The 19,844-nt window shown below is 43.7% G+C and overlaps 2 protein-coding genes across 3 annotated transcripts in view; both read right to left on the reverse strand.

The window, feature by feature from the left end:
• LOC104848588 overlaps nucleotides 1-3,816 on the reverse strand; it is a 45,351-nt gene extending 41,535 nt beyond the window's left edge. Inside the window, exon 1 of one of the 2 annotated variants that reach the window (XM_010604642.2) lies at nucleotides 3,772-3,816. The gene's annotated coding sequence lies outside the window, so the exon portion shown is untranslated. Of the gene's footprint in view, nucleotides 1-451; nucleotides 1,071-3,771 lie in introns of those variants that run through there. The other variant, XM_010604641.3, reaches the window with a different exon arrangement.
• LOC104848912 (m7GpppN-mRNA hydrolase-like) overlaps nucleotides 3,580-19,844 on the reverse strand; it is a 33,336-nt gene continuing 17,071 nt past the window's right edge. Inside the window, 6 exon segments of the mRNA XM_033765576.1 lie at nucleotides 3,580-3,918; nucleotides 4,170-4,433; nucleotides 4,436-4,477; nucleotides 4,480-4,549; nucleotides 4,551-4,665; nucleotides 4,823-4,892. Coding sequence (XP_033621467.1) covers nucleotides 3,680-3,918; nucleotides 4,170-4,433; nucleotides 4,436-4,477; nucleotides 4,480-4,549; nucleotides 4,551-4,665; nucleotides 4,823-4,892 — 800 coding nt within the window. The 3' untranslated portion in view covers nucleotides 3,580-3,679.

Genomic DNA, 19,844 nt, shown 5'->3' on the forward strand with positions numbered 1-19,844 from the left:
ACCATGTCTTAAAAAAAAAAAAAAAAATGACAAGAACGAAAAAAGTGTTAGGAACGTAGAGATGTCGCTTAGTACAAGGGTCCTGGGCTTATCCCCAGTATCACACACACACAACAAAACAGAAAAAGAGTAGTGCACTTTACAAACTATATATTTGTTATATCACACTCAGAGGGCAGCTCTTCGTAGCATTTTCTTAAAGGTGAGAAGAATGAATCAAAAGCTTGCCAAGGATGCCACAGCTAGTTCCAAAGGAGGCTTCAATTTCTCTCTCAAGCCACTGGTTCCATTCTTGCTTTAGGGCTGGCCTCCTGAGATGGGGCTGCTCATTGGGAAGTGGTATTTTTGGCCTGACGCAGTGGCCTTCGGGCTTCCTGGCAGCGTAAACTTTACTCCCTTCTATACACTGTCGCTGGGAGCCTGGGTGAATGGGCAGAGAGGATCTACTCACCACACGACGGGTCTGTGTAGGCACTGCTGCTCCCGGCACGCAGCAGCCTCGGAGTCTGCTGTGACCTGAGATTTCTGGAGAAGAGTTCAGGGATTTTCAACTCTGGCTTTGCAAACTATTCAGACCACTTCCATTAATATCAAGGGGGTAGGTGTAAAGCTCATATAAATATTTGGGACAACTGTATATAAGGATTCCCTCTTTCAGTATTTGCCAAGGTCGTCCTGTTTCTGCAAGGAAGTTTTTCTAGAGCTCTGCAGGGTCTGGCGATGGTAATTACAGATGACAGTCATGGGGTCCTTTTTTCAGGAAGTGGCAGATTAATAAGGGGAACCACTCTGTCTATTCTTGCAGAGGGACAGATGAATTCTTCTGGGCATGGTAGAAAAGGACTTCACCAAGGTATAATTGTATTAGGCAGCTCTCCCGTCACTGGCACATAATACCCCAAACTCACAATTTAAAGGAAGAGAGGTTTAATTTAATCATCGTTCAGGGGATTCCGTCCATGGCCAGCTGGTTCCCAGGCAGGAACATCAAGGTGGGAGGGATGGTGTCGAAAGCTGCTCCCCTCATGACAGCCAGGAAGTGACGGAGAAGGCGGGAGGGGGCGGAGCTCCAAAGGCACTGCCCGCTGACTTGCCTCTTCCGACCAGACCCCACCTCCTGAATGCGCATTTAGCTCTGCACTCTTCCGTGGACCGATCTGCCGACGAGTTTAGCATGTCTACTGTCCAGTCACCCAAAAGCCCACCGCTGAACACACCCGAGGCCTTTGGGGGACATTCTAGATCTAAACCATAACAGTAACATTAGCACTATTTTGAAGGACAAATACAAGTTCTCCAGCACATTCATCGGAGTACTTTAGGCTGAAGGAACAGGATGAGCAGAGTTCAGGGTGCCAGGTGCATGGCGGCAGGGGGGCCGGAGATGACGAGACTGAAAACAAAGGGCAGAGCCATGTATGGGGAAATGTTAAATGCCACCAGAGGGATTTGGCTTTGTCCTTTAAGTGAAAGAAATCATATAAAGTTTTGAGCAGAGGCTGGACATAGATCCTGAGAAGGGGCCAGCTGGTTTTTGGTAGATGTCAAAGTTGATGTTTGGAGTGAAAGGGGACCCAAAGAACTGGTGATCGAAAGGCCGTGTGGGGTCATGTCGTTCTTGTTTTTCTTTTCTTCCTCATCTTTTAACATGTTTAACCTCAACCTGTCAAGAGAGTTAAAAGCCTAAAGTTGTCATAACTGCATCCCAGCCCTAACCTCATTTTGTCCCCCAGTGCATTGAATGAAAGCTGCACTGCAGTAATAGCTATTATAATTAAAAAGATAATCTGTTGGCTCTCAAAAACGCTTAACCATATTAGAAACCACACTTCTGGCAGAGAATCTCTTTTGCTTTTTAGTATCGGGAGCTGAAAAATCTAACTCTACCAGCACCAGAAAGACTGACCGAAAGTACTCATTTAATGGGGGTGTGTGTCACAGTGTTAAAAAACCCCTAAAAATTAAATGGTTTCCAGATGACAGTGAACAAGTGAAAATTATTCATCTATTAGGCAAATTAATATTTCATTCCCTTAGCAATTGAACAGGAGTCTGGAATGGTGGGGCCAACTATAAATATGGCTCAAGGAGACCAGAGCAAAGCAGCTGTATTTCTGAAAAGAACAAAGAACTTTCATAGTGCAGTCGTGTAATGCATTGAAAAGCAGGGTCGCAGAAGGATTCACAAATTAGTCATGTTCAAAGATATAGGGTTATGGATTACATAATTCTAAACACACCATGCTTATGAATTCTGCTTAGCACCAAGGGTGACACTTTCAATAACAAATCAAAGTTCTCTCTCCTTTAAAACCTAGTCACTTAAAATCTAAAATAAAATAGTGATACCAAGTGAATTCCTTACAATAGTCCTTCTTTTAAAAGTCCCACAGGGCTAAGAAGGCTGCCTATAGAGAATAAAGATTTCTACAGTAACATTTATAAGCAGAGATATATTTTGTGGATACCACTTGTAAAAAGATTTTTAAAACTCACACGACATTTGCACACACATACATCAGACACTCCATCCCCTCTTCCCCAAGAAATATCTTCAACGAGGTCAGATGCAGCCAAAAAAATAACGCCTCCTTAAAGCACTGGTGACTGTCCTTAATTATAGCTAAAGTCCTTCTCAAAATGGGCAATGCCATGTTTACCTGGATTTAAGAATCCTGAAGGCACAAAATGCATTCCTAGGATTCAGTTAGGTACATTACTGCGATGTTCTGATTCTCCCTACGGAAGTGCTTTAGTTGTCCTTGGGTAAACTGCCCACCCCGACCCCTCTGACTCCATCATCTGGGGCCTCATGCCAATAAAGCATGCCATTCCCCCTCACCGCTGCAAACTAGAGCCAATGGAACATCATTTTCTATAGATCAACACTGATGAGCCATGTGAGACTAATATTGTCAGCGTGTCGTACATATTTACACAACCGGAATACGGAAGAAATTTTCACAAGAACAAAAATCATCATGCAGTACCGAAGGGTCGGAGGCGAGATGGTAACCACATGACCCGGAGGGACTGCTGATTCTTGACTCCAAGCCTTCTACTGCAGGTTTACCGACTCACAAGTTTACCGACTGCAGCACGATTTGAAATCACAGCACCAACTCCACGTCAACACGATCCCTCTTGGGCTGCAGACTGTGTTTACGAAGGGCGAAGAGTTCATTTTGCATGTGAATATTACATCACAGACACTGGCTCTACATAAATCCTTTCAACAAAACTCCAAGCCAGAGTACCAGGGAGCCTCGATGGTTGGAAGCAGAGAAAGGAGCAAACTGCCACCCGAAGAGATGAGCTGCAGTCTGGACGCGTGGGACACTTACTAATTGGATGTTTTAAGTTTCCTTTGGAAATTCCATGTAATCAACTTTTACTGCCATCCCTGCAGTGGGTAGATGAACCTTCCCACTTAGTGATAGCTCAGATACTATTTTCTTGATCAGAATACAAAATAAGAGCCATGGTCACACAGAATAAATGCCCTCAATGCGTTTACAGTGCAAACTCGTTCCACTTTCTCCTCTGGAATTTTTTTTTCTTCAGCAGCATTGCCTCCCTGCATTTCTTTAAGACACCTGAGAAAGGAGAGGCTCGTGGAGACACCGCTCAAATGCAGCAGGCCTGTGCTCTCGAGACTTCTACAGTACGTCCGCTGCTGTCAAAGGTCCGAGGTTTTCCTTAGAGCACTGGGGTCAAACTTGAAACTCAGAAAGGCTCTGGACGAAAAGAGGGACTTGCCGTGTCCGTTACCTGTGACAGACTGTTCCTCAGGACGTTCTAGCAGCTGGCCTTGAGTGGAGCGAGTCAAGTCGTACACAGCATCTGCTTCCGGATTATCCGGAAGTGTTCGTGGATGCAGTTTCTTTTCACATTTCGCCAGTGGATTCTGCTGCTTTGCTAGCAGACTGTGGTTCCCGTTAGTTCTTTTCTTTCGATTTTTTTTTTTTTTTTGAGACAGGGTCTCACTATGTAGTTGAGGCTGACCTGGAACTCGCCATGTAGCCCGGGCTGGTCTCGAACTCACTCATTGTGATTCTCCTGCCTCAGCCTCCCCAGTGCTGGGATTACAGGCGTGCGCCACCACGCTTGGCATCTTTTCTTTTGATTGGGTGAGTCTTGATGCTGTTTTCTGCCATTTCTCCTCATACTCTTTGCTTTTAACAGGTCAGACGTTTCAGAATGGTTATTATATGGTTTTCGCTGTACTGGCTGTCTGTGCTTTACCCACTGGTCTCCAGGAGAACCTTCAGGACATAAGTGCTGGCTGTGGAGGAATTTGGCTCGACTCAGTTTTTCCACAGTGGGTTTGGCTGGTGTGCTACCAGCTGAGGAAAACCCATTGTCACTGTCTGAGGAACCTCCAAATCTTCGAGAAAGCCAGTCCCTTACTAGCCCAATAAAGGGAATGGCCGTAAAAATTTGTGTGGTGTCAAACCAAGTTTGGATTTGGGGGCCAGGGTGATTTCTCAATGGAGAGCCACTCGATGTTCCGAATTTCTCTTCTGGCTTTGGGGTTAAATTTTGTGTTTTCTTGGAATTCCTGGAGTGATGTACAAAGGAGCAAGTTGGTCACTGATTCTCAGCTCAGTGTAATCATCCTTACAGATATAGTCTTTGATATCAAAAGCAGTTCCTTCAAAGACCCTGGAGCAGCACAGAACCAGTAGTACCTGCAGGGGTCATCCAGGGCGCTGCTGGGAATCTCCACCTGTCTGGTCTCCAGGATGAGGACCTACAGCTGTGGCCCAGTGCATCCCTGCTCCGCCGGCGACTGAGGTGCAGCACGGAGACCCCAGCTCACCAGACGGCAGCCACAGCAGCAGTGGCGACCACTCCGGCAAAAGCGAGAATGGTTTTTCTCAGCAGAGAAACTATTCAGTAAGAATAGTTAAGAGGATGGCCTCAAAGTGCATCCATTCAGCTATAAATGTCTCTAGTTTATCATTCTTTATGTCTGAGTAGTACTCCAAAAAACTAATAGTGTAAATAAGGTTCAAATGGTATAATTGAGTGTGAAATAGGTAGAAAATAGCTAAAGGGGAAGTGGGAAGGGGAAGGGAAAGGAAATAAGGGAAATGAAAAAATATGGAAAAATGAAAAAATGGAAACAAAGTCTTTGTAAATAGGGAAGGGTGAAGGGAGGGCAGGGGTGTGGGGGAAAAACAAGAACCAAGATACATCATGTAAAGGTACAAGATCCCAATGATAAATGCAACTGTATTGCTTGCTTTAAAAGTACCAGTAAACTTCATGGAAAAAAAAAAAAGAGAGGGGGAAGGTGCGGTCGGTCCTGCAGTTCTTTGGGAGGACTGTAAGCTCCCAGACTGTTTGACTCACATTCATATAATAATCAGACAAGAACCGTGATTTGACAATGTGGGGCATTTTTTGGAGGTCCAGTCCAATGTTCCTAGTCCTCACCACCAGGTAAGGTATTAGTTTGTAAATCTGTAATTCTAATAGAAATATATGTTTGAAATCATAAAGAAACACATGCTTCTCAAAAAAATAATTGCAGACAAGAATAAATTAGGTTCAACTCCACCTTGCTTGTTGGCCCAGATCTGCCATCCGGCTTCAGCTTTGGGCTCAGCCTTTGGAAGGTTGGTTTGGATGCTGGTTCAGGGTCATTGCTGGATCCCTTCTGTGTGTGGTCAGCAGCCGTGTAATCATCACGACATCAGCAGTGAGGAGACAAAGGCATGGCATCAGGTTCATTAGTAGCTAAACATGCACGTAAGATGGAGACGTGTCCCCTAGGTGGAACTTGGCATTGAGTCCCCTCTTGTGCTTTCTATGTGCAAATCCCGTCTACCCATTGAGGTTAAAATGTACTTTGTTACTGGGAGACAGAGGTTACTGTAGTAATGGTGAGGGTGGAAGCTTTTTATTTCATGCACAAACATGATTATGGACTTTCAAATAGTTAAAGAGAGAAAGCTGACTCTTAATATGCACGATAGGGGAGTTTGCCAATCTGACAACTTTAAAGAAAACATTTTATCTTTCTCTCCTATTTGGGAACCAAAAATATTACAAAAACCTAGAAAAAAATATAAAAGGTAGATTAGAGCCTGCCACAAAATCTCATTTTTACAGACTTCTCTGTTGTAATAATATTCATGACATTAAAGCAAACAACCTTTCAGAACTGTTTTTAATTTTTTAAACATTACATTTGTGTTAGAGCAGGAATCTTTCAAAAAAAAGTCCCATCTGAGGATCTTTCACATCTTGGGAGGAGGAATAAAAGACAGGAAGTCAATTTTGCCACCTAAAATTCCCAGAAGAGGAAACATGCCACAATCACAACCAATGTGTAAGGTAAATGGTCCTTGATTTAGACAGGAGAGGGTATGAAAATCAAGAAAAGTAGACAGAACTGAGACTTTCCTCAAAATATTTTGCTCCTTGCCTACCTTGGTTGGAGGCAACCATTTCTAAGCACTTATGTGGGGAGTGGAGGGGGTCACAGAATACTCTTGTAAGTATTCTTACAGTCTGGACAAACTATTTCTGTACCTCACGCCAGCCCTTACAATTTCATTATAGTTTTAATACAACTTGTAATAATCAAGTTTTTCTATAAAGTTATGCATGGGATTTGGCTTCTTCTTGGCTGCATTTTGCCACTTGACCATTTGTATTGAGCTGGAATTTACCTCTAACTGCAATATACCTTTAAATATAATTGAAAATATTTTCTCATTGTCAGTGTTGTTGCTTCCTCGGATCACCACAGGGGCTCAGGGTCTGGTGTATATTCTTTCAGACTGTTGAAACATAGCTATAAAATATTTGCACTTTATTTTGCAGCAGTGGGATCATATCATCATACTGTCCTGTAGTTTACTGTGTTAACATGAAATAATTTAACACAAACATCTTTCCCACGGAGCTACACTGGCTCTCTCTGTCTTCTGTATTGTAATGATTGCATGTATTCCTGTGAATGGATGTGGCATTATTTGTTTACTCCACCTCCAATTAAAGACCATTTAAACTATTTCCAATTTGGATCCATTGTAAAGAATCCTGCCGTAAACGTTTGTGTATTTTTGTGAGCATGGATTATTTCTTTGCTATGTATGGATATGTGTGCATATGTATCTCTCTCTCTCTCTCTCTATATATATATATATATATATACACATATATATTTTATATGTCTTGCCGTATTGTGTTCTGGAAATATTGCATCAATTAAAATTCCCACCCACAGTGTATATGAAGAAGCCTGTTTCCCTCATCATCTGCCTTTTGTATCTTTGCCAACATTATGGGAAATATGGTCTCTTGGTATTTTAATATGCATCTTGTATTAGCAGTAAGCTTGGACCTTTTTGATGTGCTGCTTCATTTTCGACTACTTTTAATCACAGAAGACACGATATCATCCTAAGTGAAGGACAAACGCAAACATGTTGGTGTGATATTGTGGTTTTAGATGATTCTATCTACGTGGACCCTCTGATGTACCTACTCGTGCCACTCATCACAGTAGTAAAATTACTTTTAGTGCCTATTTTCAATTAACCCTCATAGTAACCCCGAGAAGGATTCATCATTACGAACATTCCCACCTGTGGAAAGATGGGGCTCAGAGCCAGCTGACTACTAAGGATCTTTTTTCTTTGGTACTGGGGATTGAACTTTCACTAACGATCTTAAGAGTGAAACATCAGGTGTAGGATTTGAAGTGCAATATCCCTTTTGCGGGGGCACCAGGGATAGAACCCACGCTAAGCATGTGCTCTGTCACTGGGCTACACCACCTGCCAAAATTCACTGTCCTGAGTCCAGTCCAAGTCTTCATTCAACTTTACCACATTGTTGTGCTACTGAAAAATTAAATCCAGATTCCTGGGCAGACATTTTTCAAGGAGTAAAACCCACTTCACTTACTGAGCCCAGAAATATAAAATCTAATCTCACTGAGTCCTTGTAACAACTCTCTGAGGGAAGGTGGGGGAAGTAAACGCTGTCAGAGAGGCAGGGTCTGAACTTGGAAGACTAACGGGCGTCCACTCCTACGACTGCAGTGCCACATAGCTCCTCATGCCGGCCAGCACAGTGCCTTCCTTCCCAACCTGCAGCTGGTCACAGGAAGACTCAAAATTTATTCACAGGGTACAAGGTGAGACGTAAGGCAGCACAGTCAGGGTGAACACACAGGCATTTGGGGTAGGGCATTCTTTGTGCAGGATTGGCTCCTGCATTGCCAGAGGTTTGTTTCCCAGGTTCTTTTCTTCTAAAGACCACCAGTGTCTCTCAGGTACTCCACTGGCTGGACTTGCTTTCTGGGCTGAGAACTACTGGGCCTGATTGTGGTGTGTTTATCTCTTGGCCAGTGTGGTTGTGTCATGCCTGGCATGGCTGTACTGTTCAGCCTGGCCTTCTTGCACGGGGACTTGGTTTTGAGGCGATCTGCAAAAGCTACAGGGTTTCTGGGTCTTTCTCTGAGGCACATCCTTAGCAGATCTCCCGATGCTCTGTTTGCAGACAATCAATAAATGTCAATACACACTTCTGACAGACGTCAGCGTGTCTGCTGCTCTCGCCCATAGCAGTCTCTTTTTCAGGCCTCAATGTTTTTCTTCCTTCTGAGTAGCAGGAGCGGGGATCACCAGCTCTGAATCCTGTTGCTAGGGGGAAAGGCTTGTGAAGGCTGAAACCCATGTTCTGTGGGTTGGCTCCTTGGGGACCCAGCCTGGCCCAGTCCTGCTGACCCTGAGAGCAGGAGCCTAGGCTCAGCTGCACCCCTCTGCCAAGTTCATGGCATGACCAGTGCTACACTGTGAGCTCATGCGACACTCAGAAGGGACTGGGCCTCTTGGGTGCGGTCAGTGGAGCATCAGGATACCCAAGGGAGGAAAAGGCCATGAGTGGCTACTTGGGGCTTGGCCTCTGGCCTGCCACTGTCTCTGGTCAGCCAGCTATGCCCACCAGAGTGGCTCTGTGGGCAAGCTTTTAAAAGGAGAGCCAGCAGCACAGTGGTAGTGGTATTTAGACCATTGCTTATTTCCAGTTTGCCCAGCAGAGAGCCTGCTATTGATGCAACCAGAAATGTGTGCAGGTAAAGGTAATTCTGGAAACAGAAAGTTGACAGTGTCTAGGTTTCCAGCAACTGGAAACATGCACTTTCTCAGTTCTCCTTCCTTACTTGAGATGGGAAATGGTTTCTTCTCTTCTGCTGCTGTTTTCAGCTTGAATATACAACAAATCCCACTGTTCAAAGCAACTGGCTTTAAGATGGATGCATACTCAAGATATTCTAAATACTAGGTACATCTCTCACCCCATGGGAGGCTCCTGCCCAGGAGGGCGATAGCACTGGGTGATGAAAAAGCTTCTTCCTAATGTGCTCCAGATGGTCCTGCTTCCTCTGCTGGGAAAATGTAAGCAGAGTTTCCTGTCAAGGCTCAGGGACTCTGGGAATTCACAGAGGCTCTTCCTAGTGGTCTTCTCCTGGGAGGTGTATGGCAGGGCTTGGAGACCCTCTGAGGCATAGACTTCTCATCCTGCTCTTGGATCTGTTTGCCCCGTGTGCTCCCTGCCCTCCTCTGTGACATGCTCTTAAACTGGGGTGCTTTGTGGCTCAGGAGCACCGTCGAGTCCTTTGTTACCTGAAGATATTGGTACTTAGGGCAGCGCCTGCATCTTTGGAGAGAGATGGGAGGGGATGCAAAGGTTCCATCCTGTGTGCTGCATCCACTCACTTGCTGTTAATTTTGTGCCTTTGTCTTCATGCAGACACGGGCCACAGTCACACTAGAAAAGCCTTCAGACCTGTTGGATGTTGGAGACCCAGAGAGTTGACTGGGACAGGCAGGTACTCTCTAAATGCTGTATGCTGTGGACCAGTGAGCACCTCTGTAAAAACCCATACACATTAGCATGGCACCAGCCAAACTCTGGGCTACTGTGTCCTTCGGTTGCGTTTCTTAGGACCCTGTATGCCCATGACTGTTGGGCTTCTTCTGCCCTCTTTCTTCCTCCACTTCTTCTTCCTCCTTTCTTCTTCTTTTTCTTCTTTCTTTTATTCTTCTCTCCCCCTTTCTCCTCCTTCTCTTTTCAGTGCTGGAAAGTGAACACAGGTTATTCACATGGAGCTACATCCTTAACACCCCCCCCCCTTTATTTTTAAGACAGAGACTCACTAAGTTGCCCAAGCTGGGCTCAAACGTGTGATCCTCCTGCCTTGGTCTGGGTTACAAGCATGCATCACCATGCCTGACTACTTTAAGGCGTCTTGAGAGGTGGTGATGACAAACTTCATTTGTCCCCTTCTAGTTGGTTGTGGTTTATAGTGTTGTATGATGAAAAGAGCTTGGAATTTGGCATCAACCAACCTGGCACCAATGATGGGAGGCCACCCTTTAGTAACTTTGCAAATTGCCTGAAATCTGATTTGCTTGCCTCTTCAATGTGGGTCATGGTAATATCTTACCTGAAATGATTGCCTGAGAGATCAGTTGAGAATTATGAAAAGACCTGGGAACATGTAGGTGTGGTCTTTTCATCCTCTGCATTTAGAAGTTGAGCTTTAAAGTCCCTTTCAACTTTCAATTCTGGGATGTTGAACTCTTCCTAGTACAGTCATACTACCTTTTCTTCCCAAGAGATGTCCACAACAGTCTCAAGAGGCACTGATGTCCAGGTACAGTCCAGGGGGATGACTTTGGCCTCTTAATTTCTTTATCTTTATTTTCAAGTTGAAGCAGTAGATTCTGAAGGCAATAATGGGCCTAGGGAAAGCAATGAACTCCTTGCCAAGAGGTGTTGTCATCCATGAGGTCAGCATCCCATCAGCTGTCTGGGGAACTCGCAGAGGGGCCCTAGCTTGGTTTGGTGCCCTGTGGATGAGGTGTTTCTGCAGGAGTGCTTTATATATACAAGGTGAGAGGTGTTGAGTTTGGCTGATGCTCACTAGAGAATGTCATGCTGTCAAGAGTAGATCATGGCTTAAAAAATGTCTTGAATATCAATTTCTTCTTCTTTTTTTCCGTGAGAGGAAGGAATTCTTGCCAGGAATGGTCAATGCCTTGAGATCTAAATGGAAGCAACAGAGTATAGTAAAAACAGGACTGGTTTTGGAGTCCTAAAGGTTGGGTTTAGGTTGGCCCATTGTTAACTAAGTACCTGTGTAACTGAAGGAAAAGAGTTTAACCTTCCTGGTCTTTAGGAGTTATATGCGCATATGGAATATGATATTGTTTGGGAATTAATATTGAGTATATGTTGACCTATAGCAATTACCTTTGCAAAATAAACTGAACACTTAAAAGTTGATGGAGAAGCTGGTTGTGGTGGTGCATGCCTGTAAATCCAGCTACTTGGGAGGCGGAGGCAGGAGGAGGGCAAGCTGGAGACCCGCCTGGACAATTTAGCAAGACCCTGCCTCAAAAAATAAAAAGTGCTGTGGATGTAGCTCAGTGGTAAAATACTCGCTTAGCAAGTCCAAGGCCCTCAATTTAATCTTCAGTACTTACAAATAAATGCGTGTATGATATACACCCAGGGCACGGCTCAAATCATGAATGTTTGGTTCAACCTATCACAAAGCGAACAAACAGCAAACACAGGCACGTGACCACCACCCAGATGAAGAACTAGAACATCATCATATGTTCAGAATCCTGATTCCCCTCTTCCTAGCCTCTCCCTCCTAACATGACCAGTCTTATGTCCTAATGCCATGGGTTAATTTTGCTTGATTTTGGATTTCATATAAATGCAGTCATGTAGTACATGATTTTTATGTTTCAGCCAGTTGTACTGTTGAGATTATCCCTTCTGCTCCTGATGGACAGGGGACTGTTTCTGGTTTCTGCTGTTCCCAGATCATGTTTTGTTGTATGTGTTCATTTTTGCCATGTGCCTCACCTTGGGATTGCTGAGTCCTGTGGTATATGTATGGTTCAGCTTTCTTTTCCTTTAAAAGTTTTAGTTTTAATGAACACACAGCTTTGGTAGATATGGCCAGATGGGTGTCCTGATTTACACCCCCACCTAGCAGCTTGTTTCTGTTATTCTCTATCTTCTACAACAGTTGATATTGGCAATCTTTTTAATTATTTTACCATTTTGGTGAGGGCTAATGACTTCCAGTGGCTGCTGAGATGAAGCATATTTTTATTTTTAGTTTTGGTGCTGCTGAACTGCAGAGCGAACCTAGGGCTACTAGTATGCTAGGCATGTGCTGTGTATCACTAAGCCACATGCTAGCCCAAACACACTTTTATATACTCATAGCCATTTAAGCATCCTCTTTTGTGAAAATATTTATTTAAGGCTTTGGACCATTTTTCTATTGCTTCTTTTAAGAAAAGTTCTTACCATATTTTATTTGCAGTATATTTGTTAGACGTTAAATGTATTTTTTGACCATGTCTTCTACTTTGTGGCTTGCCTTTTCACTTAAAGTTCTATTATTTTAAAAAAATTTTGTCCATTTTTATTAACGCAGAACATACAAACAGAATGTTCTTTTAATGTAATCAAGGTTAAAAATAAACTCACTATCCAATAAATCATACTCATGTGACTTTTTAGGTTGAGTGATACTCTACTATGTAGTACAATTACAGTTTTTCCCACTTATTTGTAAATCACCTTAGGACTTCAATGACATTTCATAGCTTTTATTTACTGAATACTTGCTTCAACTGGAAAACTTTTCATGGTAAGATACTTCCTACAAATTATTGCATTTTCCATGTCTTCTACTTAACCTTGTTGCCTTAAAATGCAGTAGGATTCTCTTAAATTTGAATATGACATCAATGTTTCCAAATTTAAGCATCAGACTTGTAAGGATATGTTTTCCCTTCCCCGTGCTTCATAGGGGCCATGTGAATATCTCTCAGAATATCCCTCAGAGTTCACATGGCAGGACAGAGGAGGGTCTTAAGCCATCAATACACCTGCTCCAGCAATGTAAAAATGTTGGAAGAGCTCTTCAACTTTTTTTTTCTTCTGGTACCAGGGATCAAAATCAGGACCTTGCACTTGCTAGGCAGGTGCAGCGCCACTGAGCTACATCCCCAGCCCTTCTTCAACTTTTCTTTTAACTGGTTCCCCAGTTTAAAAAAAGAAAGGGGGGGCAGAAGCAGAGAAAGATGGACAGAAAGAAACACAGAGAGATGGATGTAGGATTGCAGACCTCCTCAGACAGCACAGACTCTATCTAGAAAGAATGAAGAAATCTCCCTCCCCCATGACCCAGAAAACAAGCAACACATGTAAGGACAACTTGCAGATAAGCAGAATTCCAAGAGGACTGGCAAAACAAAGACCATATCTACACAAAGAACACTCTCTCCACTCAGAAATTTTAGGAGAATCATATACCAGGTAACTCATGGAAGTAATATTTTTATGAGTTAAAAGTCACTATGAATTACAAGTTCTCTTATCTGAAAACTTAATCTGTGGCAAAACAAATCTCTCAAAACTTAATCTGTGGCACATTTCTATTATTAACTATTAGATTGTTTTATTCCTTTAAATATATATTAGTCAAAATTGATATATTAACCATACCTTCTAATTTCAAATATGACGGCATGAAATTATTACAAACTCTTAATAACAGGCATTCTTCTATATAAACATGAGTTTTTAGTTTAAAAAGATGCAATTAAATCACATCTATTACATACATATATTTTCACGTATGTGGAAAAATAAGTCTACATTTGCTTCAAGAATAAGTTCCATAGCAAACAGTTATAGCATTTATTCAATAAGGAATATTAAAATAATCCCAGTTAGCAAGTAACCTCAACCATATACATTATAATTAATCATGTACATATTCCAAAATCCCTAGAAATAGGATATTTATGGAATATCTTAAAGCATGTCTTGGAAAAACCAACCAAAACAATTGACTAAATTAACCAAATAGAACATGTATTCAAAATACACATCCATGTTTGACCTATACATAAAGATTAAAAGAAATATAGGGAAAATTAAAGTTTCAAAATTTCTGGAATATAATGTTAGTACTTAAGCCAAAACACTTACCTATGAAACAGGATAGTCTGAGGTATTTCCAATGCTGAATTAAGTTTCTGAATGTTAACATACCACAAGAACAAAAACAATGTGGGCACTGACCTCTACCCTCTCAGGGAGGTCTGCCGTGGCATCTGCCTGCCTCACCTATATCCTTTTTCCCTTATGAAGCATAAGTTTCAAGGGAAAGGACCATATGTAAAAACATTTCAGGTGATCTGGAATTCCTGAGTGCAATGTTTTAACAAGTGAAAGGAAGAAACTTAAATTCTCCTGTCCAGGACATGCCTGCCTGCTTTAGACATGAGCATTACTTTCTGTGCCCCACAGATAAGCATGGCCTTTGAAATCAGAGCTGAGCCTGACCAAATACTAGGATGGAAAAACTGAATGCACGAGCCACCTAAGCAAAGACGGTAATTCAAGCCTTTTCACAGGACACATGAAAATCAAGAAATGTTTTATGTAGATTTAGTCTTTCTTCATTTTTCTGTGACTCTGAATCTCAAAGATAAGTAAGTACACGTCTAATCCCTCTTCACACAATCAACACACATGTACAGCATTATAAGTCAATATAATATTGATACCACATCAACATTTAAGCAGAAGATGCATTTTACAGGAAAGAAGCTCTGTGTATCATGTGACTGGCCTAAAAAGAAGCAAACATAAACATGCAAGTTTAACAGTTACAGTGTTGATATGAATTAATATATGTGATATTTGTATCCATCATATATTTTATAAGTCATCCATAGCAAAGAAGCAAAGGACAAAGACTGTTCTCAAAGAAAGTTTTATGAGCCAACCTCAAAATGCCATGGTGTCAGCAGTCTGACTACTGTGTCTATATTTATGATTAATTACTAGCAGGACAACTCCCAGAAGGAAAGCGATTGATCCAAAGGTGATGTAAGCAATCCCCCAAATGGATTTTCTCCCTCCCACCCATGAAATAGTGCTCAAGACCATCTATTTTCATTGTAATTCCAGTGCAGTGTAATGTGCCAACACTATCTGCTATAGGTGCCTTTTCTGGTATTCATGAACTCCTTTTTGGGTCTGAGGCACAGAAGCTTTCTGCTAGTCTCACTGCCTCCTGCAGACCAGAGGCTGTATGTAAGCAGTGAAGCCACCAGAAAGAAGCAAGGCTCCCAGGACATTTTCACACAGCTCCAAGACACTCCTGGACTTTCCTTGAGTGGGCCGGTAGACTGGGTCCTGGCTGATTTGAAGAGCCTGCTGTAGACTCAAAGGTCGTGGTTAGAATTAAAAACTCAGTGTAGGGCACACAGAACTTACTGTTTCCAGGAATCCTATCATCTGACTGCCTGGTTATGAGGAAGAAATAGCATTTGTTAGTGCTTTCTAGCGGTAGTTGTTTCTAGAACCTTCTGGAAATAGCTGCTCTGATTCAGTGACGCTGTTATAACGCTTGGATGTAGAGTTAGATACTGGGCCCTTGTTTGGCCTGAACTCCCCATTCAGGGAAACTTCCACCCTCCCCCAGTGTTGCTGAGTGGCCAGCACCCATGTGTACCCTCTCTTCCTCTGCCACAACTGATTGGACAGGTGGCTGCCTGTGAGTCAGCCAGAGAGCATTCAAAGGCTATGAGGACTGGAAACAGATGTTCACCTAAACCCATAGGATTCCCTTGTGGGGAACCTGAACTCAGGACCAGAAGGAGTTGCTGGATAGTGTTGGAGAAAGGAGTGCCATTTTGGGCCTGTGAGATTGCTGAATGCACAGTCTGCATGCCAGTGCAGGGAGACCACTCAGGAGAGACAGTAGAAAGTGGAGGGCCAGAGAAGAGCAAGCAATCACATTGAGTAAGAGAGCGATGAGCAAATCCCTGGCTCCTGCCTGTGTTGAAGCCTGATGCAGTGTTTCCTGGTTCCCCTTGAGAACTCTCTGCCCATCCTTGTCCTAATCAGTTTTTTATTGGAGCTACTTTCTGAATTTCTGATCCTTGCAATCAAAAGAGTTCAGACTAAAATAGTCCAGATCAAAGGTGAGAAAAAGAGAAAAGAAAATGTTTATAGGTTGTATTTCATTTAATAAGCTTTATAGAGGTCTAGTAAAAATGGATTCCCCTATAATGTAGATAACCTACCTTATTGACTAGAACAATGTCTATGAGAATAGACTGCTCTTTCATCATTAAAATGTCAATTCTGGATATATTAGTGGAGAGGCAAGACAGAGGCAACTTTCTGATCATTTGTTCCAGAATTTATCACGGTCCTATTGTGGAGCTAGGGGCTGGGTATGGGGTGGGACATGGTCTCTGGTCTAGGTCATGATTTCCAAACCGTACTTCATGGTGCTTCAGAGGTTGTTGGGGTCAAAAACTGGTTATGAGCTAAATGGTCAAGAGTAGGAGAATGGTTAAATAAATTAGTGGTTTCTAAATGAAGGAGTATTTATGGAGTCATTAAAAATGATGTCATTGGACAGGTTTCTAATAACATGGAAAATTAATTGTATAATGATATGTAACATTACTGGAAAACAGATGTAAATTATGTTTTATATAGGAAATTTCAACTATGTTAAAATAGTCCTGGAAAAAAAGCCTAGAAAGAAATACATAAATATATGAAATTGTTAACAGTAGCGAGACATACATATATATGCGTTACATATATATTTGTCTTTTTTATGATTGCTGTTATATTCACAAGAAGTCTCCAATGAAAATACAAATGAATAAGCTGTACACTCTGATTCGTTAAGTGTGAACAGTCTGCGCTGGAGTTTCCTGGGATCCCCCACCCGCCATTTTCTAATCCCTAAGCCCCTGTCCTCCAAGCCGACATCCGGGTCCTCCCGTGACCTGGGCGGCGCTTGCCATATGCAGACCCCACCCTTCTCCCTTCTTCAGGATGTATGAGGCTGACAATGGCCCTTTTCCCCTAAGCTGTGAAAGCGGGCGAGAGTCCCGCTCTGAAACCATGCAGCCAAATCAGGATCTGGTTTATGAAAAGTATGGAAGCATTGAGCAGTGGCAAACTTGAAAAGTCTTTGAAATCTTGGCGAGGAAGCTGTTCTCTACAAGTAGGTGCTTGGTGCTTGGTTTTGCACAGCCAGAGGGATATTTAACCTTGCAGTGGCCCGGTGGAATAGGTATTATGGTCTTCATTTTGCCGGTAAGAAAGTGAATTAACTCTAAAACAAAACAGAACAAAATAAAAGAGACTCCAGCTTAGAAGCGGCAGTCACAGGCACCGGAAGGCAGGTCCGGGACTCAGCACCTCACTCCTTTGTGTTTTGTAACTGGTGACCATCTTGGCGTGTTGTGTCCTCACTGTGTGCCAGGCCTCGGGCAAGGCTCTTCCTGAAGCATCTCCTTCGTGTTCACAGAGACTCAGGGAAGTCGATCCTGTTATATACATACCCATTTCACATGGAGGCTCAAGGAGGAAAGAAGCTAGCCATGCATGGAGCGAAAGAGGGGCAGAGCAGCCCAGTTTGTCTAAGGCCCCATCAGTCATGACTACTGTGATTTCCTGGTGACGTCCCCTGGGCTCCATGAAGAAGCCTAGGGCTGGTGGCAATCACAGCATGACCTCAGTAGTTACCGACTGGCATTCCGATCCTGCCCGTCAACAAGGCAAACAACCCAGCGATCCACCGGGACATCTTGGGGAAACCAAGGTTTCTCTCAGCTCAGTGAATCTAAAATTGTGCAGAGCCTTGCCTTAAGTCCTGTCCTTAGTCACAGAATTCTGTGGAGAGATGGGTGGAGGAAGACTCAGCTTTTAGCTTTGCCCTCATGGAGGTTAGGTGCAGAATTTGGGGGTGATAATGTGAATTTAACATGCATAAAACTATTAGGCAGTGATGAAGTGGTAGACAGTGTGGAACAGAATTCAAAGTCTGAGCTCAGCGTGGAGGGAGGAGTTGGAATCAGACCTGCCCTCCTTTGAGTGTGTGTGTGTGTGTGTGTGCGTGTGTACACTAGAGTGTGTGTAGGGGAGAGTGGCTATGTGTGTGTGAGTATCCGAGCGGGAATGGTGTGTGTGTGCGCAGAGCACGAGAGGGCTGGTCAGATCTGATGGAGTGTGGGCTCTGGCTGAGGAAGAAGGTAAGGAGGAAGTGGTGGAGAGGACAGGAAGGAGAGGGACACGAGCTCAGAAGCCGTTCATCAGAGGTCCCCTCTGCGCTTGTGTCCAGAAAGCCTCGTGCCCCGTTTACAGGTAGGGAGCTGGGCTAGTTGGGCTTTGGGGTTCGAGTTACATGCCTCAGTCACACAAGCCTGGGCCTGGAGGACAGACTCCAAGCATGGCTGAGGTGACCCTGAGCCCACGCTGATGAACGGCGGAGGCCCCTGCCGAGGCCCGTTAGCTCTGGGGGCAGGGCCTCCTCATCTGTGCCCTTCCTTGAAGGACTTTCTGATTCATCCCAGCCAACAACTCAGTTACACAGAGCCCCACGTTTCATTAACAGCAGGTATCAAAATACAGTAGTAACATTAGTGGAAATTGCTGTAATTTTGGTTCGCGTGGTCATGGGGCCAAGAAAATATTTCCTGGGATCTTTGAGGTAGATCTTTTCTACTGTCTGGGGGGGTCTCTGAGAAGTACCCGTGGGAAGTCTCAGTAGGAGGTGGCTGTGAAGAGATCTCATGAAAGATCCCGTCTGTGGCAACTCTCTTAATGACTGAGTAGAACCACAGCCCCTACAAAGGTGGCCTGAACGACCAGCCTGGGATTAGAGAGGTTGGCTCTGGGACTGTTTGGGTTGGATTCAGTGAACATAGACTGAGTTTGTTCCTCTCTCTATCTCTTTTTTTTCCTCCCTCCCTCCCTCCCTTCCTTCCTTTCCTCCTTCCTCTTGGGATTGAACCCAGGGCCTTTACAGTGAGCTACATCCCCACACCTTACTATTTTTTTACTTTAATTTTCAGATAGGTCCTCACTAAATTGTTAAGGCTGGGCTCAACTTGTGATCCTCCTGTCTCAGCCTCCCAGAGTGCTGGAATTAAAGGCTGCCCCACCATGCCCAGCTTTGAGTTTCTTGGATGGCTAAGTTAAAAAATAACCGTTGTTCTCTCTGCAGGTATACTGTGGCTGTAGGTCTTAGGACTTAAGGGCAGGAAACTGGCTGTCCTGAGTTTTCACTCTGTCCCACCCGCACACTGGAGCCCTGTCCTGAACATCTGCAATCACTTGGAAAATACAAGTTCCCAGGCCTTGTGTCGGCTCTGTTTTCTCTCCTGCACACATGCGGAGACCTTTGAGTCGGCAGCTCTGTTTTATAAGGTTGCTACTTCCTGCTCTCGCTTTATTACATCTGTTCTTTGGGGCATGGTGTTATAAATTGGGTATGTGATGATGTGTAATCACTAACTGAAAAGCCAATACATTTTCACTGTACCGGCAGCAAGACAAATAAAAGGCAAAATGAAAGGCTTGTGCTATTTTGACAAAGGAAAAAGCACACGACACACATATTAAAGAAGAAAAGAATCAGATTGCAAATTGAAAATGTTGTCGTCTTAGGGGAGCTGTTTTCTTGGGGCAGCCTGGCTTGCCTTGGCCTCCTGGGGGAGGGCAGCCCTGGTGGCTGAGGGTGGGGAGGAGGGAGGACAACACTTTATTTCTCTTGGGAACTGCATTATTAGTACACTTTGTAAACCTAAGGCTTTTGCCCCAGGGGCTTAGGAGACTGATGCAGGAAGCCCTTGATTGAGAACCACTGGTCTGCGGACAATGGACCGAGGGAGACAGCTGGGGAGAGGCGAGCAGCGTAGAGAGGGGTGCACCGCAGTGAGATCATCCCCAGAAGGGCC

The sequence above is a fragment of the Fukomys damarensis genome, unplaced genomic scaffold (genome assembly GCF_012274545.1).
Source record: "Fukomys damarensis isolate Sample0158 unplaced genomic scaffold, DMR_v1.0_HiC HiC_scaffold_18, whole genome shotgun sequence".
Classification (NCBI taxonomy): domain Eukaryota; kingdom Metazoa; phylum Chordata; class Mammalia; order Rodentia; family Bathyergidae; genus Fukomys; species Fukomys damarensis.